This window comes from Dama dama, chromosome 12, assembly GCF_033118175.1.
Source record: "Dama dama isolate Ldn47 chromosome 12, ASM3311817v1, whole genome shotgun sequence".
NCBI classification, from domain to species: Eukaryota; Metazoa; Chordata; class Mammalia; order Artiodactyla; family Cervidae; genus Dama; species Dama dama.
The window spans coordinates 44000666-44023137 of NC_083692.1; the positions used below are offsets into that span (position 1 = coordinate 44000666).

At 39.7% G+C, this 22472-nt stretch overlaps 1 protein-coding gene across 4 annotated transcripts in view; it reads right to left on the reverse strand.

Moving 5' to 3' along the window:
* Positions 1 to 10589: 10589 nt before the first annotated feature.
* Positions 10590 to 22472, reverse strand: part of LOC133066267 (immunoglobulin-binding protein 1-like) — a 61473-nt gene continuing 49590 nt past the window's right edge. For all 4 annotated transcript variants that reach the window (XM_061157156.1, XM_061157158.1, XM_061157159.1 and 1 more), the window contains one exon: positions 10590 to 11876. In XM_061157156.1, coding sequence (XP_061013139.1) covers positions 10857 to 11876 — 1020 coding nt within the window. In that variant the 3' untranslated portion in view covers positions 10590 to 10856. The remainder of the gene's footprint in view (positions 11877 to 22472) is intronic.

Consider the following 22472-nt stretch of genomic DNA (forward strand, 5'->3'; position numbering starts at 1 on the left):
CAAGCAACTCCTGCAGCTCAATTCCAGAAAAATAAATGACCCAATCAAAAAATGGGCCAAAGAACTAAATAGACATTTCTCCAAAGAAGACATACAGATGGCTAACAAACACAGGAAAAGATGCTCAACATCACTCATTATCTGAGAAATGCAAATCAAAACCACAATGAGGTACCATTACACGCCAGTCAGGATGGCTGCTATCCAAAAGTCTACAAGCAATAAATGCTGGAGAGGGTGTGGAGAAAAGGGAACACTCTTACACTGTTGGTGGGAATGCAAACTAGTACAGCTGCTATGGAGAACAGTGTGGAGATTTCTTAAAAAACTGGAAATAGAACTGCCATATGACCCAGCAATACCACTGCTGGGCATACACACCGAGGAAACCAGATCTGAAAGAGACACGTGCACCCCAATGTTCATCGCAGCACTGTTTATAATAGCCAGGACATGGAAGCAACCTAGATGCCCATCAGCAGACGAATGGATAAGGAAGCTGTGGTACATATACACCATGGAATATTACTCAGCCATTAAAAAGAATTCATTTGAATCAGTTCTAATGAGATGGATGAAACTGGAGCCCATTATACAGAGTGAAGTAAGCCAGAAAGATAAACACCAATACAGCATACTAACGCATATATATGGAATTTAGAAAGATGGTAACGATAACCCTATGTGCAAAACAGAAAAAGACATACAGATATACAGAACAGACTTTTGAACTCCGTGGAAGAAGGTGAGGGTGGGATGTTTCGAGAGAACAGCATCCAAACATATATATTATCAAGGGTGAAACAGATCACCAGGCCAGGCTGGATGCATGAGACAAGTGCTCGGGCCTGGTGCACTGGGAAGACCCAGAGGAATCGGGTAGAGAGGGAGGTGGGAGGGCGGATCGGGATGGGGAATACTTGTAAATCCATGGCTGATTCATGTCAATGTATGACAAAAACCACTACAATACTGTAAAGTAATTAGCCTCCAACTAATAAAAATAAATGAAAAATAAATAAATAAATAAAAATAAAATACCTAGGATACTGCCTAGCATAGAGTAAGTGCTACATAAGTGTTGAAATGTTTCAGATCAAATTTGATAATAATAACAAAAAAAAATCATTATTATTGGGGGGCTTCCCAGGTGACACAGTGGTAAAGAATCTGCCTGCTCATGCGGGAGAGGGAAGAGATTCGGGTTTAATCCCTGGGTAGGGAAGATCCCCTGGAAAAGGAAATGGCAACACACTACAGTATTCTTGCCTGGGAAATCCCATGGACAGAGAGGCCTGGTGGGCTACAGCCCATGGGGTAGCAAAGAGTTGTATGATACTGCCTAGCATAGAATAAGTGCTACATAAGTGTTTAAGTGTTTCAAGTAAGATTTAATAATAATAACAAAAAGTCATTATTATTACATTTCACTTAAGAAATATATCTGTATCACTGAAACACTATAAAGCCTAGGGACAATACTGGTGAAAGTATCAAAAGACCATTATTGCACACTTACTACAAACCAAGTGCTCAAAAAATGGCATCTGTCTTTTGCCTTGTATGGTTGAAGAATTCAATACAAATTTATAATAGAATTATGATCTGGTTCCTGTTTCCTAACTAAATCATCAGGAAAGATATCCCTATTACTGAGTCCTTTCGGGAAAACACTGCTGCTGCTAAGTTGCATCAGTCTTGTCGGATTCTGTGCGACCCCATAGACGGCAGCCCACCAGGCTCCCCCATCCCTGGGATTCTCCCGGCAAGAACACTGAGTGGGTTGCCATTTCCTTCTCCAATGCATGAAAGTGAAAAGTGAAAGTGAAGTCTCTCAGTCTTGTCCAACTCTTAGCGACCCCATGGACAGCAGCCCACCAGGCTCCTCCATCCATGGGACTCTCCAGGCAAGAGTACTAGAGTGGGGTGCCACTGCCTTCTCCCAGGAACACACTAAGTATCTTTTATAATGATAAAGTGAAAGTCCCTCAGTCATGTCTGACTCTTTGCCACCCCATGGACTATACAGTCCATAGAATTCTCCAGGCACTGGAGTGAGTAGCCTTTCTCTTCTCCAGGGACTCTTCCCAACCCAGGGATTGAACCCATGTCTCCTGCATTGCATGCAGATTCTTTACCAGCTGAGCCACAAGGCAAGCCCTTAATAAAGCATGTAATAGGAATGCATAACTTCAGTTTTCTTAAATAAGGTCACTCCCCCTACAGGTCACAGAAGAACTATACAAAAAAGATCTTCATGACCCAGATAACCATGATGGTGTGATCACTCACCAAGATCACTCATCCTGGAATATGAAGTCAAGTGGGCCTTAGGAAGCATCACTAAGAACAGTTAGTGGAGTGATGGAATTCCAGTGGAGTTATTTCAAATCCTAAAAGATGATGCTGTGAAAGTGCTACACTCAATATGCCAGCAAGTTTGGAAAACTCAGCAGTGGCCACAGGACTGGAAAAGGTCAGTTTTCATTCCAATCCCAAAGAAAAACAATGCCAAAGAATGTTCAAACTACTGCACAACTGAACTCATCTCACCCGCTAGCAAAGTAATGCTCAAAATTCTCCAAGCCAGGCTTCAACAGTATGTGAACCGTGAACTTCCAGACTTTCAAGCTGGATCTAGGAAAGGCACAGGAACCAGAGATCAAATTGCCAGCATCGTTGGATCATCAAAAAAGCAAGAGAATTCCAGAAAAACATCTATTTGTGCTTTATTGACTATGCCAAAGCCTTTGGCTGTGTAGATCACAACAAACTGTAGAAAATTCTTAACGAGCTGGGAATCCCAGACCACCTTACCTGTCTCCTGAGATATCTGTATGCAGATCAAGAAGCAACAGTTAGAACCAGACATGGAACAATGGACTGGTTCCAAATCGGGAAAGGAGTAAGTCAGGGGTGTATATTGTCACCCTGATTATTTAACTTATATGCAGAACACATCACATGAAATGCTGGGCTGGAGGAAGCACAAGCTGGAATCAAGATTGCTGGGGAAAATATCAATAACCTAAGATATGCAGATGACACCACCCTTATGGAAGAAAGCAAAGAAGAACTAAAGAGCCTCTTCATGAAAGTGAAAGAGAAGAGTGAAAAAGTTGAAAGTGAAAACTCAATTCAGAAAACTAAGATCATGACTTCTGGTCTCATCATTTCATGGCAAATAGATGGGGAAACAGTGAAACAGTGACAGACTTTATTTATTTGGACTCCAAAATCACTGCAGATGGTGACTACAGCCATGAAATTGAAAGATGCTTGCTCCTTGGAAGAAAAGTTATGACCAACCTAAACAGAATATTAAAAAGCAGAGAATTACTTTGCCAACAAAGGTCTGTCTAGTCAAAGCTATCGTTTTTCTAGTAGTCATGTATGGATGTGAGAGTTGGACAATAAGGAAATCTGAGCACTGAAGAATTGATGCTTTTGAACTGTGCTGTTGGAGAAGACTCTTGAGAGTCCCTTGGACTGCAAGGAGATCCAACCAGTCCATCCTAAAGGAGATCAGCCCTGGGTGTTCATTGGAAGGACTGATACTGAAGCTGAAACTCCAGTATTTAGGCCACCTGATGTGAAGAACTGACTCGTTGGAAAAAACCCTGAAGCTGGGAAAGATTGAAGGTAGGAGGAGAAGGGGACGACAGAGGATGAGATGGTTGGATGGCATCACCGACTCGATGGACATGAGTTTGAGTAAACTCCAGGAGTTGGTGATGGACAGGGAAGCCTGACATGAGGCAGTCCATGGGGTCGCAAAGAGTCAGACATGACTGAGCAGCTGAACTGAACTGAACCCCCTATTGGCTTCAGTGCTGCTGGAGAGCGAGGGACTGTTTTTGGCTTTGGGGTTGGAGTTGTTTTGTTCTTAATTCTGTGTTGTTGTTGTTTTAATTCTATATTGTTTTATTTTCATTTTACCTAGTGTTGTTTCCTTTATTTTGCCTATCTTTACCTCATAAACATTAAGAGATATCCCTTGATTCTAGTTTGCTACAGTTGGGTCAAGAAGTCTCCTATCAATTTGTATTTATCTGTTGTGATCTGTAAGTGTCTTTCGTTTATTCATTCATTCATTTCACAGACTTTATTTGAGCTCCTTGCTTGGCCCAGGACCTCTGTGAAGCAGCTGGATGACGCACAGTCTCTGCCCTTACGGGGTTTAGATAGGGTCTAGGGACACTGTAAACCATACTATTACGTCTATGCATGTGTGCATGCTCAGTCACTGCAGTTCTGTCTGACTCTTTGTGACCCTATGGACTGTAGCCCACCAGGCTCCTCAGTCCATGGGATTTTTCAAGCAAGAATACTAGAGTGATTTGTCATGCCCTCCTTCAGGGGATCTACCTGACCCAGGGATTGAACCCATGTCTTCTGCATGTGTCTCCTGCATTGCAAACAGATTCTTTACCACTGAGCCACGGGGAAAGCCCTCTATTACATCTATGCCTGATACTAAAAGAAATGCTTAATAAACATTTTTGGCTATAGCACTGAAACTCCCTTTTTTTCTTTTTCTCTCCAGATTTGTAAATGGAGAATTTCCTGCTGGTTCCTCTGGCTCAGGCTAACATCCAAATACTAATGAATGGGGTTTAGAGAACTTAAGGATGAGTTACCATCTTAAACAAATGAGTAACAGAATATAATGTTGTTTCACATTTCAAATTTGTAATAAATACCAGAAATGGAAATGTCACTCAGCTCTATTTTTCTGTGATTCAAGATGTACTCACTGAGGAATAAATGATCTTAAGAATAGGCCAGGACTTGTTTGATTGATATAATATGGCGGTAAGAAAACAGGCTTTATTGTAGCTCAACTATACATCAATTAAAAATCAATCAAGGGTTTCCCTGGTGGCTCAGTGGTAAAAGAATCTGCCTGCCAGTGCAGGAGACATGAGTTCGACCCTTGATCTGGGAAGATCCTACATGCCTAGGAGCAACTAAGGCTGTGTGCCACAGCTATTGAGCCTGTGCTCTGCAACAAGAGAAGCCACAGCAGTGAGAAGCCCTTGCACTGCAACAAGGAGTAGCCCCCACTCATCGCAACTAGAGGAAAGCCCTCACAGCAATGAAGAGCCAGCACAGCCAAAAATAAATAAAAAATTTTAAAAATCAATCAATCAATCAGGAACACAGGTTTTAGAATCAGAGGGACTTGAGCTCAGTCGGTGCCTCTGCGAGCTTTAGGCAGGTTACTTCTCTGATCTTCAGTGTTTTCATCTGAATAATAAAAATAAAACCACACCTCTAAAAATATGATTTAAGGATGAAATATAATAATATAAGTGTTTAGGATCTAAAACACGCTAGTCGCTACTATAATGTAGTTAGAACTTTTTGATGTCTTTTTTTCATGATATAAACACACAGACATTTTATTTTATTTATTTATTTTTTTCACACAGACATTTTAAATGGAGAAACAGTGCAGCTATATCCTTCTACCTCCACCTCTCACCCCTCACTACCTTCTTATCCAAGGACAGAGCATGGTGTTTCAAGGCTAGTCTTCAGGGACTTCCTTACTGGTTTAATGGTTAAGACTCCATGCTCCCAATGCAGGGGTCCCAGGTTTGATCCTTTTCCAGGGGACTAGATTCCAGATGACGCAACTAGGAGTTCGCCACAACTAAAGATCCTGAGGGCCACAACCAAGACCTGACGCAGCCAAATAAATAAATAAATAGAATAACGAGGATAGTAGAGACACCAAAAACTTCAAACTAGCAAACCTGGAAAAGTCTTTAATAGATATCGAAACATCTTGTGGCAATTATTTAAAGGAATATATTTATCAAGAGCCAGCAGGCACTCACTAAGAACAAATCATGTCAAATTTATTTAATGTTCATTTTTCAATAGTGTAACTAATGCCATAAATAACTTATTTTGTTTCAGAGGGAAATTTGACAAAAGCCTTACTGGATTATCATGCCAAAATACACATGTTGATCAATGTCCCAAACTGGCCTCTGCAAAATGGCAAGTCCCTTGATATATTCACCATTCTTGAGATTCTGACCTTCAGCCTGGCTTACTCAGAAACTCGATCTCTTCCTGACTACAAAATCCCTGAGAACCTGATTAAAACCAAATGGTTTTTGTCATTTTAACAGTGCTATATTGAAATTACACACAGAAAAAAAGCCCAGAGAGTAGGGTCAGTCTTAGCAGCCTATTCTCTCCCTGTGGGTTTATCACATGAGTAGCTCAATCTTCAAAATGTGCCTATATGAATGCGGAATCAGATATAACAAAGAGAGTTTGTCAAGTGATCCAAATATCCAACTTTGAACAGAGATATTCTATCAGGAGGCTTGACAGAAGGCTAGAGAAGTGAGGCTGATATTGGTCTCAAGGATCACCTTTGTTTCACCACAGCTGATTCCACACCCTTATGATAGACACATCCTCTCTTTGGACATATTAATATTGATACTAAGCATTTCCTGAAACTGAAAGTGTTAGTCACTCAGTTGTGTGCGACACTTTGCAACCCCATGAACTATATAGCCCATCAGGCTCCTCTGTCCATGGAATTCTTCAAGCAAGAATACTGGAGAGGGTAGCGATTCTCTTCTCCAGAGGATCTTGCCAACCCAGGAGTTGAAGCCAGGTCTCCTGCACTGAAGGTGGATTCTTTATCTGAGGGATTCTGAGTCACCAGGGAAGCAGGAGGAGAAGGGGGTGACAGAGGATGAGATGGATGGATGGCATCACCAACTCAATGGACACAAGTTTGAGCAAGCTCCAGGAAACAGTGAAGGACAGGAAAGCCTGGTGTGCTGCAGCCCATGGGGTCACAAAGAGTTAGACATGACTTAGTGACTGACAAAAACAGCAACAAACATTTCCTCTGCTTTGCATACCTCAGCTATTGACTTTTGGTTGAGTTATCTGAAGTCCCCCTTCCCTCCACTCCTAATTCATGTGTGGAGGACTTTCCTGTAATCCTGACCTAAAGGACCACTTACAAGATTTTCCCGTAGGTTGGGTTAATGGCGCTCCAGCCGCCTGAGAGAGTCATGTAGAATCAGTCCCCTCTGCATTACTCTGATAGGTCTGGAGGAACACAGTAAACATTGTCAGACTTGTAGCTATCTAGAATAGCTGATGCAGGGGCTGTCAAAGTACAAAATAATTTAAACAGACCAATGTACAAAACCAAACTAACAATGTAAGTATAGAGAATTCAATAGAGGTCCAAAAAACATCAATCACAAGTACAGTTTTAGAGAAATCTGATTTTGTCATAATTTCTATTTGAATACAGCTTTATAAAAAATTCACTGTGTTAATAGAAACATCATTTTATTTTACTCTGCATTGATTCAGACTGTATCTAAGAATAATTTCTAATTCTGGCCACCACAATAAATTCTAATTCTAATGAGTAATATCATAGAGAGATGACCAGCTAAGGGTTCTGCCCCCAATTCTGATGTGTGTGTCAATGTGTGTAGGGGGTTTCCCATACCACCCAGCACTTCTCCACCGGTGAGAGTCCTTTAATTCAACTCAGTTTTGACACTATCCACCTGGAGATAGCATCACACCCCACAGGCGAAGGGCTCAGTTCTACATGAGGGCACTTCTTCCCTTCTTCAGAGACCAGTCTTAAGACCAGTTTGTCACCTGTGCTTTGGAAATGGCTAGAAATCAGAGGTTTCCATGACCCCCTCCTTGGGTTCTATTAATCTGCTAGAATGGCTCACAGGATTTAGGAAACCAGTCTCCTTACTAGATTACCAGTTTACCATAAAAGATAAAACTTAGGAATAGCCAGATAAAAGATACATACAGTCAGGTATGGGGAAAGGGCACAGAGAATCACCACGCTCATCAATCGCCATTTGTTTGCCAAACCAGAAGTTCTCAAAGCCATCTTTTTTGGGGGGTTTAAGGAGGCTTTATTACATAAACATGATTGAGTCAATCATTAATCATGAACATTTATTCACACTCCAGCCCCTTTTCCACCCCCTTTACCTCTTACCCACAGGTCAGGGTGGGAAGTGGAGATGAAAGTTCCAACCTTAAAATCACATGGTTCTCCTGGCTACCAACACCCTAAGTCCTAAAGTCACTTTATTAACATAATAAAAGACACTTTTGTCACTCTTATTACTTAAGAAATTCCAAGTTTCAGAAGCTCTGTGCCAGAAACGAGGAATGAAGACCAAATATTTATTTCTTACTGTGTGTTGTGTGTATGTGCGCTAAGTCGTGTCTGATTCTTTGCAACCCTATGGACTAACGATCCATGGCTCCTCTGTCCATGGAATTTTTCAGACAAGAATACTGGAGTATGTTGCCATTTTCTTTTCCAGGGGATCGTCCCAATCCAGGGATCAAACCTCCATCTCCTACATCTCCTGCACACAGGCAAATTCTTTACCGCTTGAGCCACTGGTGAAACCCTAAGTCACAATATCAAACCAGCACTAAAATATTCATTCAGGAAATATTGAGCATTTATTTTGTTTCAGGTTCTGTCATACTGACAGGGGTTCTGAAAAAAAGAACCGACCAACAGCCTGCCTTACGGTGCTTATATTCTAGAAGGAAGATAGGAAATAAGCAAATAAAAATATATATTGGGTCTGGAGGAATTCAATGAATAAAAATAAAGCAAAGCAAAGGAATAGAGAGAGAAGGAGAAGGCTGTGTGGAATGAAGTGGCCAGAAAAGAGCTCTCCAGAGAAGCACATATGAACAGAGATCTGGTAGATATAAGGAAGGAAGGAGTCAGCAATCTGTGGGTCAAATTTGACGAGCTAGCTGCCTGTTTTTGTACAGCTCAAAGAGCTAAGGGGCTTCCCAGGTGGTGCTAGTGGTAAAGAACCACCTGGTTTTTACATTTTTAAATGGTTTAAAATTCCTTGGAAAAATATTGCATATGTGAAATTCATAAGCAGTTCAAATTTGTGCCCAAAAATAAAGATATATTGGAGCCATGCATTTATGTATTTTCTATGATTGCTTTTGCACTATCACAGCAGAGTTGAGTAGTTGCAACAGAGATGATATGGGCCACAAAGTATAAAATAGTGATTCTCTGACCTTTTATGGAAAATGTCAATCCTTGATCTAAGGGAGGAAGCACTGCCAATATGTATGAGAATAATGCTTGGCAGAGAGAATGGCAGAAGCAAAGTCTAGGACTGTTCAGTTCAGTTCAGTTACTCAGTCGTGTCCGATTCTTTGTGACCCCATGCACTGCAGCAGGCCAGGCCCCCCTGTCCATCACCAAATCCCAGAGTTTACTCAAACTCATGTCCATTGAGTCGGTGATGCCATTCAACCATCTCATCCTCTGTCGTCCCCTTCTCCTCCTACCTTCAATCTTTGCCAGCATCAGGGTCTTTTCAAACGAGTCAGTTCTTCACATCAGGTGGCCAAAGTATTGGAGCTTCAGCTTCAACATCAGTCCTTCCAATGAATATTCAGGACTGATTTCCTTTAGGATGGACTTGATTGGATCTCCTTGCAGTCCAAGGGACTCTCAAGAGTCTTCTCCAACAGCACAGTTCAAAAGCATCAATTCTTCAGCGCTCAGATTTCCTTATTGTCCAACTCTCACATCCATACATGACTACTGTAAAAACCATAGCTTTGACTAGACAGACCTTTGTTAGCAAAGTAATGTCTCTGCTTTTTAATATGCTGTCTAGGTTGGTCATAACTTTTCTTCCAAGGAGCAAGCATCTTTTAATTTCATGGCTGCAATCACTATCTACAGTGATTTTGGAGTCCAAAAAATAAAGTCTCTCACTGTTTCCCCATTTATTTGCCATGAAGTGATGAGACCAGAGTAAACTCTGGGAGTTGGTGATGCTGGCATGTGGGATTGTAGGTCCCCGACCAGGGATCCAACCCGAACCCCCTGCATTGGAAGGCAGTCCATGGCCTGGGAGGCCTGGCATGCTGCGATTCATGGGGTCGCAGAGTCGGACATGACTGAGCGACTGAACTGAACTGAACTGATGAGACCAGAAGCCATGATCTTAGTTTTCTGAATGTTGAGTTTTAAGTCAACTTTCTCACTCTCCTCTTTCACTTTCATCAAGAGGCTCTTCAGTTCTTTGCTTTCTGCCATAAGGGTTGTGTCATCTGCATATCTGAGGTGATTGATATTTCTCCTGGCAATCTTGATTCCAGCTTGTGCTTCATCTAGCCCGGCATTTCTCAGGATGTACTCTGCATGTAAGTTAAATAAGCAGGGTGACAATATACAGCCTTGATGTACTCCTTTCCCTATTTGGAACCAGGCTAGGACTGTGGTTAATTGTAATCAAAGAACTGCACAGGGGACTTCCCTGGCAGTCCAGTGGTTAGTTAAGACTGCCTTCCAATGCAGGGGGTTTGGGTAGGATCCCTGGTCGGGGTCCTACAATCCCACATGCCTCAAGGCCAAAAAAAAAAAAAAAAACAGAAGCAATATTGCAACAAATTCAATAAAGAATTTTTTTTTTGATAGAAGGGACCTTTATTTTTTTTAAAGATAATTCATACAGCCATTGACTGATTATACAGAGCCATTTCTCAGTCCTCTTTTCTTTCCACTTAGGAAAATTAAAAAAAAAAAAGAAAATTAAAACATACAATGATGAAAATGATTAATGCCAAAACAAGATTTATGGCTTATCATTTAGGGTGCAAATACATACTTCATTGCTTGACATTTTCTTGAACACTAAGCAAGACTAAGCATCTCTGCCTTCATTGTTCACAGCTGAAGCAGAAGACCAGGGTGGGGGAGACGGCACAATCGTCCTTGGCGGGGAAGATGTAAGCCCCTGTTGTCCTGGCTCGTTGTGGGGAGGCTAACCCATGTTCTGCCGGTTGCCATAGCCTCTAGGACGGGTGTCCTTCCAGTCATCCCACTCCCGAGCTCTGTGGACCGCCTGTTCATCATCCTCTTCCTCCTCATGCTCCTGATCGTCTTGTTGCTGAGCTGCTCTTTTGAACTCTGACGTTGTCTTGGCTATTCCCTGATCTGGTAATGCTCCAAATTTCCGATGCTGTTCATACCAGTCATTCACCGTCATAGATGCCAGACTTGGATAACCAGCTCCAAATACTTTGGCTTGGGCCATGTTCCGAGTGAGAACAAACGGTTTCATTGCAGGCCTGTCATGACGAGATGACTGAGAAGTTGATGCCTCTTTTGTGGAGTCTTTTTCTCTCAAGATCTTTATCTCCTGGTCAATGCTCTTAATCTCTTCTAAGCTGATACCAATCCACCTTCGGAGGTGAAGGAGGTAATATTCACGAACATGCTCATCATCTGCTTGACCACTTTCCACAGCAGATTTCAATGCAGACAACCTATGCTCCACCTCCTTCTTCTGCTTGTATCTCTCTATTTTAGCCTGTCTCTGAGATGCCATAGCAACAATGCTAGGATAGGCCATGGAGGAATTAGCAGTGTTATTTTCAGCTGAGTTGGTCTTGGTTTTGGGCAGCTCAAACTCTGCCACATGATAGTACTGGCACTGAGTTAAGTAGTTTAAAAAGTGTTCTCGAGCCCACTGCAAATGATCTAGACGCTTGTTGGGACTGACTTGTTTCATGGCAAACGCTCCTTGAAATGCTGGCACCATCAGGTACTTCAGGTCGGTGGACGCGATCTCCTCCAAATCTTCATTTTGGCTGAACAAGTCGAGCTGCAACAACATTTCAGCAGCCTTCTTCAGGAGATCCAGTCCCTTGAACACTTTATCTTGGATTATTCGGGAGCCGGTGGGTTCAGCTGCAATTTCCACTTCGTCCAAAAGCTGCTTGCTGGTTTCGAACAGCTCGGGGAGCCGAGGTAGCAGTAACTCTTCTTCGGCTGCTGCCATCTTAGGGAGGGAGGAACCCAGAAAAGAAGAATTTTTTAAAAGAATTGCACACAGATCTGAAGGAGACACGTGCACCCCAATGTTCATCGCAGCACTGTTTATAATAGCCAGGACATGGAAGCAACCTAGATGCCCATCAGCAGATGAATGGATAAGGAAGCTGTGGTACATATACACCATGGAATATTACTCAGCCATTAAAAAGAATTCATTTGAACCAGTCCTAATGAGATGGATGAAGCTGGAGCCCCTTATACAGAGTGAAGTAAGCCAGAAAGATAAAGAACATTACAGCATACTGACACATGTATATGGAATTTAGAAAGGTGATAACGATAACCCTATATGCAGAACAGAAAAAGAGACACAGAAATACAGAACAGACTTTTGAACTCTGTGGGAGAATGTGAGGGTGGGATATTTCAAAAGAACAGCATGTATACTATCTATGGTGAAACAGATCACCAGCCCAGGTGGGATGCACGAGACAAGTGCTCCGGCCTGGTGCACTGGGAAGACCCAGAGGAATCGGGTGGAGAGGGAGGTGGGAGGGGGGATCGGGATTGGGAATACATGTAAATCCATGGCTGATTCATATCAATGTATGACAAAACCCACTGGAAAAAAAAAAAAAAAAGACCAAAAAAAAAAATAATAAATAAATAAATAATTTAAAAAAAAAAATAAAAAAAAAATAAAAGAATTGCACACAAGGCTGGAAGGCAGGGAAGGAGAAGGGGACTGGTGGGAAATGCTATCAGGGAGGAAACTATGAAGCCATATTTTCCTGGGGTAAAGATTTTAAATGAGATGGGAAGCCACTTGGGGGTTTGAAAGTGGATTGACATGATCTGAAGCTGGCTAGATAATAGACTGGAAGGCCAGGTTCTTATCGTACATCCCAATGGATAGAGAAAAATTGTGTCTTTATTAATGCTAGTTTGTAGCTGTAGTTTAACATTTCCTTCAGTTATGAAAACAGCCAACAAAACACAATGACTGTCACCAGCAGAAATCACAAATACTTTCATATCAAATCACAGTTGTAATTATCTTGAAATATCACATTAATATTTCCACTTAGAAAATTATTACTATATCTTCTAGTAACGTGTGTGTGCTCAGTCACTTAGTCATGTCCGACTCTTTGTGACCCAATGGACTATATAGCCCACCAGGCTCCTCAGTCCATGGGATTCTCCAGGCAAGAATACTGGAGTGGGTTGCCATGCCCTCCTCCAGGGTAACTTCCCGACCCAGGGATCCAACCACGTCTCCTGCATCTCCTGCCGTGCAAGTGGATTCTTTACCACTGAGCCACCAGGGAAGCCCATACCTTCTACTACATCTTATTTAATATGTTGATAAAGAAACATATATAACACAGATAATTTAATATAAAATATATACTATACATATATATATACTATATGTACATGTTACTATATCATAATTTTTTAGATATTTTAATAAATGTATTTCAGAGTAACTTGTTTCCTATTTAATACAATGTGTTTTATGTATTTAAAAACATTATTCTGGAGTCCATACACTTGATCAGGCTACCAAAGAGCTCCAGGGCCCCAGCAAGGCTAGGAATGGAATTAGAGAGAAACATTAGAAGGATTAAGTTAGAGAAGGAAAAAGTAGGTGGGTCCAAAGTAATTATTTTAATCTACCTGTCACATAGCAATCACTGAATATATATTGATTATTATTGTCATTATTAAAATGTTGATGTTTTTGTGGTCTGTTACCTGTGTGTGATGTATGCTACTTTGTGATCTGCATTTTTCACTAAAAAAATAGATTTGCAATTTATCTCTGCACATTTTTAATATCATTTCAATGGTCACTTTAATTACAGAGGTGTATTGTTATTTATTCAATTAATCCTCAATTATAGGACTATGCATTCTTTCATGTTATAAAAAAATTATAAACACCAACATTAAATCTTTGCACATCCATGATGATTTCCTTATGATAGATTCTAAAATTGGAACCAAGATGCATTATTCAGTGTACTACGTGCATTCCTCAGTATATTCAGTGTACAATTCAGTCCCTTGAACCCAAGAAGAGTCCCACTTCAGCCTCCCTTCTAGTTGGGATTTCATCTATCCTCCTTGGCTCACAAATACATGAGCAGCTATTTGAGTTAACCCTCTTGGTTCAACCCAAGCCTCCGAAGTATCCACAGACATACACACACAGCCCTTGGTCTTTTGACTTTTATACAGAATTAAAGCAACAGGCAGAGAAGGCAATGGCAGCCCACTCCAGTACTCTTGCCTGGAAAATCCCATGGACGGAGGAGCCTGGTAGGGGTCGCAAAGAGTCGGACATGACTGAGCAACTTCACTTCACTCACTTCATACTTTATCACTGGAAAAGGAAATGGCACCCCACTCCGGTATCCTTGCCTGGAGAATCCCATGGACAGAGGAGTCCGGCGGGCCGTGGTCCATGGAGTCGCAGAGAGTCGACGCGGCTGAAGTGACAGAGCAGGAGCAAAGAGGCAGGAACGAAATTGCTGGAAACAGGAACTAAATTCCTACCGTCCACTGGGTGGCAGTGTTTCCCAAATGTTGGGTAGATTATCTGAGATGAAATAAGTACCTTCTGTTATTTCAAGAGTACTTTCCATGTAAACCTAATCCTATAAAGTGTTGTCCGGTGTCACATGAGTGGAAAGAAGTAGGACTGTTTCAGCAAAAACTTACTAGGTCAGTACTGTGGTATGGTATTTCTAGAAGTTTATTTTGAGGATTGCTTTAACAAACAGCTTCTTTTTAAAAGCTTGTAATGTTAATTTTTCTCATTAAAAAAATGGAAGAATTTTTAATAGAGAAAAATCACATATATTCTTATTAATATAACCTGTTAGCATATTATATTCCTTTCTGGAATAACAACAAAAACAATTGACATAAATATGGTCAATTAATTTTGACATCTGAGCCAATAATATACAATGGGGAAAGAATACTCTGTTTCATAAATGGTGTTGGGAAAACTGGACAGCAACATGCAAAAGAATGAAACTGAGCCACAGTCTTATGCCAAATACAAAAATTAACTCAAAAAGGATTAGAGACTTGAATGTTAAGACCTGAAAGTAGAAGAGTGGTTTTGGTGATGATCTTTTGAATTTGACGTAAAAAGTAAAGACAACAAAAGTAAAAATGAATAAATGGGACTACACCAAACTAGAAAGCTTCTGCAGAGCAAAAGGAACCATCAATAAAATGAAAAGGCAACCTACTAAATACAAGAAAATATTTGCAAATCATATGTCTGATAAGGTGTTAATATCCAAAATATATGAAGAACTCATACAACTCAATGACAAAAAATAATAATAATAATCTAATTGAAAAATGGGCAGAGGATCTGAATAGACATTTTTCCAACAAAGGTAAACAAATGGCCAGCAGGTATATGAAAAATTGCTCAGCATTACCAGTCATCAGGGAAATTTAAATCAAAACTGAAATGAGACATCATCTGACACCTGTTAGAATGGCTATTATTAAAAAGCAAGTGTTGGAGAGGATGTGGAGTCAAGGAAACCCTTGTGCACTGTTGGTAGAAATGCAAATTGGTACAGCCACTATGGAAAGCAGTATGGAGGTTCCTTTAAAAATTAAAAATAGAACTACCATATGGCCCAGCACTTCATTTCTAAGTATTTACCTGAGGAAAACAGAGACACTGACTTGAAAAGATATATGCATCCCCATATTCATTGCAGCATTATTTACAATGGCTAAGATATGGAAACAACCTCAGTGCTATCAACAAATGAATGGATAAAGAAGATGTAGTATATACATATACACGCAAATTGAATATTATTCAGCTATAAAAAAAAAAGTAAATTTGCCACTTGTGATAACATGGATGGACCTTGAGGGTATTATGCTAAGGGAAATAAGTCAGAAAAATACAAGTATGGTATGATCTCAGTTATATGTGGAGTCTTAAAACAACCACAACCTCAACCAAGCTCATAGATACAGAGAACAGATTGGTAATTGCCAGGGGTGGGGAGTGGGGAGTGGGGTAAAACAGGTAAAGGGATTCAAAAAGTACAAATTTCCAGTTGTAAAATAAATAACTAATGGGAATCTAATGTACAGCTTGGTGACCATAATAACTGTATTGACAATTTGAAAGTTGCTAAGATAGTAAATCTTAGGAGTCTTCTTTATAAGAAAAAATTTCTGTAATTATGTGTGGTGATGAGTGCTAACCAGTCTTATCACGGTAATCATTTTGCCATGTATACAAATATTGAATCATTGTAGTGTACACCTGAAACTAATGTTTTATGTCAGCTATTTATACCATAAATAAATAAAACCAAACAAATCCTGCTGAGAGAATACAGCTGTATCTTGAGCCAACAATCGGATGTGGATCTTACTATTTAGAATGGTCTAGTTCATTTACAACAACCAGAAAAAACCTTTAATCACTCATTTCTAATTACTCTAAAGAAAGCCTTTTGCAGAACTGTTTTAACTAAAATTGTACCAGCATCTGGCGAGGAACACACACATATTCAGTACTGGCTTGGGTAAAGGTACTCCATCACTTCATACTGTGGGAAAGGATTAAAGACACCAAACTCGGTACTTGAAAGGTCACCTCTACATCACAGAAGTCCATGTGTAGCTGAGCTCACTCCACCAGCTTTAAGCACGATGGCTTTTCTCTCTCTAAGATAATCTTCGGATGTAAAAGAAGTCTCAATGTTTAAAAGACTATCTCAAAAGTTAAGAATAATATTTAGATGACTTAAGTGGCTTGAATAAAGGATATGTAGAGTTTGGCCCTCTAAAAGTCATTATCTAGCTGTTACAAGTGTGTACAAATACAATAGCATTTAAACTATTGACCTTGCCTTCTGAAACAACCTTGCTAACATCGCTTATTCCATTTTTCAAAAGTAGAATCCATTGGTTTTTCTACATACACAATCATGCCATTTATGAAAAATATGCCATTATTTGCTTTTCATTTACATCAGAAATTTTAGCCTAAATTAATTTGTATTTCATGTCCAGACAGTGTAGTTTTCAGGTTGTCTGATGCAAAGAAATTTGGCAATATAAAATATTCATATTCTTTGACTCAGCAAATTCCCTCCTAGAAATCTACCAAGAAAATAAATCCTTAAAAAAATTATATACAAAAAAAAAATTATATATTTGGGCCTTCCCAGGTGGTCCAGGGAAGAATCTGCCTGCCAATACAGGGGATGTGGGTTCCATTCCTAGTCAAGAAAGATTTCCACATGCCTCAGAGCAGCTAAGCCTGCACACAACTACCGAGTTCTTGCTCTAAAGCCCCACGAGCTACAACTACTGAAGCCTACATTCCACAGCAAGAAAAGCCACCTCAATGAAAAGCCCATGCACTGCAACTAGAGAGTAGCCCCCCACTCGTTGCCACTAGAGAAAGTCCTCGAGCAGCAATCAAGACCCAGGGCAGCCATAAATAAATAAATAAAGTGCTATGGAATCACAGTGTTAATATTTTTAAAAATGACACACCCAATTTATGTCTACTCAATTAGTAGATATTAAAAATGAGATTATAAGAGCTTCTGGTTTGGTGAATGCATGGAGATTTGGAGACAGTGGTGCACTCAGAGAGCATGGAAGTTTCACACTCCTTCCCCGTTCCTTGCCCTATGCATTTCTTCCATTTGGCTATTCCTGAGTTTCATCCTTTTGAAAAACTGGTAATCTCATCTCACTCTACAATGTTTAGCAGTGAATATCAATGTTACCATGGAAGCTACAGCTAAAAATAACCTTGGAGGACACCTGCTCTGACTCATTGCCATGATGATTAAAAGCTGCTGAGAGATGTTGCTGCCCAGTCATCTCTGCACCTGGAGGAAGCCCTGAGCCTCTCACAGCATGGAGGTGGAGCTGCCAAATTATTCTGAAGCTAAGCATCTCAAAGTTGAAGCAACCCTAGTGGTCATCTCCTGTGATTTTCCATTTTATTACAATATTCCTCATAGCAAGACAACTATCCTCTGTTTTAACACTCCAAGGACAGGGAGTTCTGTCTTTCTCACAAGAGCAACTCTTATCATTCAACAGCTCTAATCATTAAAATACCTACAGTTATATGGTCTCAAAGTATACCTCTGAATAACGTGAGTCATTTTGTCTTTTAGTCTTATACAAAGTAAGTCTATATAGTAATGCTTCCAATATTTGAATTTAGTTGTTAAAGAGTAAGTCTTTATTTTTAAAAGTCTCTCCAATCTTTAAATTTTCCATTTAAGTTCTTCATTATCCTTACATAAGTTCTTATTTTTCCATGTCAATTTTAAGAAGGCAAAAACTGGAAGAATTTGATGTGGCATAACCAAGAAAAGCAGAACTAATCTGAGTACCACACTGGTATTAGAAGAGTCTAAAATAGCATTTCCTTATTTTGAGCAGCTCCATCACACTTGTGGTTCATTTAGGATTTGTATCTGCTTTTAAATTTTAAAAATGAGATTATAAAAAGTGGGGCTGTTAAGATACTTTCAGATGAATGCATCAGTACTATGCTGTGCCAAGGTGCTTCAGTCAGTCTGACTCTTTGAGACCCTGTGGACTGTAGCCTGCCAGGCTTCTCTGTCCATGGGATTCTCCAGGCAAGAATACTAGAGTAGGTTGCCATTGCTCTCCTCCAGGGAAGAATGCATCAGTATACCCAGCTAAATGTGGCTTAAACTTTAAATAACATATTTTTTTTCACATAACTAAAAGACCAGAGGGAAGACAATTTGAGATCTACCAAGTCTTTTTTTTTTTTAACTAACTAGGTCATTTGTATGTTCACTAAAATTTGAGAAACATTGTAGCCTAAGATACTTCCCCTTAACTCACATTGACCTGGCTTGTTATCAGGAATGAAATTACTGATGGTTCTCAATCCTGTCCGGACATTGGAATCACCTTGGGACATCTTTGCCAACTTCAAGACCACCAAGATTTTCCTCTATGTTGTCTTCTCAAATTTTATAGTTTTACTAAAATTAGAGCTACAGTGTGACCCTGCAATCCCACTCCCGTGCATATATCTGGAAAAAAAATATGATCCAGAAGGATACATGCACCCACGTTCACTGCAGCACTGTCTACAATAGCCAAGACATGGAAGCAACCCACATGTCCATCAAAAGAGGAATGGATAAAGAAGATGTGAAAAAAAAAAAAAAAGAAGATGTGGTACACATATACAATCATGTGTATATGATAATGGCTGAATGATTATGTGTATATGATTATGGCTGAATATTATTCGGCTGTTAAAAAGAATGAAATAATGCCATTTGCAGCAACATGGATAGACTTAGATATTGTCATACTGAGTAAAATAAGTCAGAGGAGAAATTTGTATGATCTCTCTTCTATGTGGAATCTAAAAAAAAAAAATGATACAAATGAGCTTACTTATAAAATAGAGACTCAGACTCAAAGGATGATCCTTGCCAGGGGGAAAGATGAGGAGAAGGGATAGTTAGAGACTTTGGGATAGACAGGTACACATTGCTATATTTAAAATGGATAACCAACAAGGACCTACTGTATAGTACAGGGAACTCTGCTCAATGTTATTTGGCAGCCTGGATGAAAGGGGAGTTAGGAGGAGAATGGATTCATGTATATGTATGGCTGAGTCCCTTTGCTGTCAACCTGAAACCATCACAACATTGTTAATCTGCTATACCCCAATACAAAATTTTAAAAAAGATTTAAAGGAGCTAACAAAAGAAATTTTTATAGTTATAGCTTTTACATTTAGGTCTGTGATCCATTTTGAGTTAAAAACTATGCGAAATTCAAGGATTTATGTTTTGAGTTTTTTGTGCTGTTCTTTTTATTTCATTTTTTTTTAACCCATACCTATCTAACTACAACTCCAAAATCACAAACTATAAAAGAAAAAAAATCCACAATTGGACTTACTCAAAATTAAAATCTTTTGCCTCTCAAGAGACACTGTTAAGAAAATGAAAAAGCAAAAGTCACTAATTGGAAAACAAAAATGTTGAGAAAGAAATCAGACAAATCAGAAAGGAGGGGTATTGTAATTTTGCAAGGCAATTGTTCAATGATATGAAAAAAGGACAGGAGGATACTCTAGATTAAAGAAACTTAAAAGACATAATAATCAAATGATTTGAGTAAATCAATCATAAAAGACACACTGGGAACATCTGGGGAAATTTAAATATAGACTGGGTATTAATCAGTTTTTCTTCAAGTTAAGTTTTTTTGCCCAACAAATTGCAGACCATTACACTTGTAAAATAAAACAAAATTTAATTACTAGAAAAATGACGTGAAAGAAAGATGTACAACAAATGTCTATAGTTTTTATTATTATTGGAGTCAATAGACATAAAATTATCTTATGAAATTGTTATGCTTATTCTCAATTTCTTTACTTATTTTTTCACAGACAGGTAGTAGTTTATGGACCAGCATAGTGACCCACACATCACATTTTGTGCAGGACTTTATTGGATGATATTAAGGAATCACTACTAATTATTTCTCTGACTTCCAGAGATGCCCATGGCCACTGACCCAACATCCAGCATGAGGGGAAGTTTGATGAAAAAGACAAAGGTCTCAACCAATTGTGTTTTAAAACTCATTCAGATTTTTACAAAAGTATAAGACTACAGGCTTCCCTGATGGCTCAGCAGGTAAAGAATCCACCTGCAATGCAAGAGACACTAGAGACACTAGTTCGTTCCCTGGGTCAGGAAGATCCCCTGGAGAAGGAAATAGCAGCCCACTCCAGTATTCTTGCCTGAGAAATCCCATGGACAGAGCAGTCTGGGGGACTACAGTCCATGGGGTCGAAAAGAGTTGGACACGACTGAGACTCAACACAGCGTGTGAACAAAAGATAAAGGTGTTCCCCTGAGAAGTCTGTACAAGTCTAGGCATGCTTCACTGGCTTCACACCCAATCTGTCCTTAAGTGTAACTAACAATGGTTTGACTGGAAGTAGGACAAAATAGCTATTTGTTTATGTTTTGCCGTTGACCTTACTGAGAGAATCTATGTGCCTCTTCTTCCCCCAGGTCACCCGAATGACAAGAAACAGCAGAAATGGGGAATTTCCTAGTGGTCCAATGGTTAGGACGCTGTGCTTTCACTCCCAGGGCCTGGGTTCAATCCCTGATCAGGGAACTAAGTTTCCCCAAGCCACAGGACATGGCCAAAAATAAAAGAAAGACCAGAAATGAGACAGAAATCTTTGGGTGGATAGCACAGGGGGAGCAACTGGACTATGGAGCCCTAAATCAGTACCAGAAGAAATTAACAAGTTTCTTTTTTCTTGCTGTTGTCTGCTAACTCCTACTGAAATTTTAAGAATACAGTGCTTCTAACTTTTAACATGTGGTTAACATTGCTGTATTTTGTGATCCCAATGTAGGGATCATAATATGATAAAGGACATTTCCTGGTATGTGAATTTATGTGCATGGAAGTTTTACATAGTTACATACATTTTAAATTCCCTTTATTTAAAAAAGAACAGTGTTCTATAAAATACAAATTTCAATAATAATTGGGTTGTTATTTTGTCACACACATGTCTACTGCAGAAGTCGATACAACACCTATACTTTATTTAGCTGAGGCACAGCATGCGGGATCTTAGTTCCCCAACCAGGGATTAAACAACCCATGCCTTCCACAGGGGAAGCACAGTCCTTTTAAAAATTTTTATTATTTTTGGTTGCACTGAGTCTTTGTTGCCAGAAGAGCTTTCTCTAGTTGCAGCAAGCAGGTCATTGCGGCGAGTGGGGGCTACTCTTCTTCTTGGTGCCTTAGCTAGAATTGTGGGTGGCTTCTCTTGTTGCAGAGCACAGGCTTCAATAGTTATGGTGCATGGGCTTAGTTGCTCCATGGCATGTGGAATCTTCCCAGATCAGGGATTGAACCCATGTACCCTGCATTGGCAAGCAAATTCTTATCCACTGTGCCACCAGGGAAGTTCGAAGCAGAGTCTTAACCACTAGAACACCAGGGAAGTCCCAGCTACCTGTACTTTAACACAGAATTCAGAATTGCTAAAAGTTGTTTATACTTCTTATTCAAATATCTCTTGGGGAAAAAAATCTTTGGATAATTCTTTTGCATTACTATTACAGATTTCACAATTTCCTGGCTCTAAAAGTTTTTTAAAGACAATTTTCAAATGGAAGACAGAGGAACTGGTATAATGAACCCCCATATACACACTTAATTTTTTTTTTTTTTTTTTTAGCTGTGTGGCATAGCTTGTGGGATCTTAGTTTCCCCGACAAGGGATCAGGCCCCCTGCAGTGGAAGCATGGAGTTCTAACAACTGGACCACCAGGGAAGTCCCCATACATGCCTAGATTTAACAGTAGTTAACATTTTGCCGTATTTGTTTTATCTATATTTTTTTCTGAATTTTTAAAAAATTAAATTACAGACATTATGACATTTCACTCCTTAAGTACTAGAGTGGACATCTGTAAAAAATTAAGTATATATAACCACAATTTCTAACAAATTAGTAATA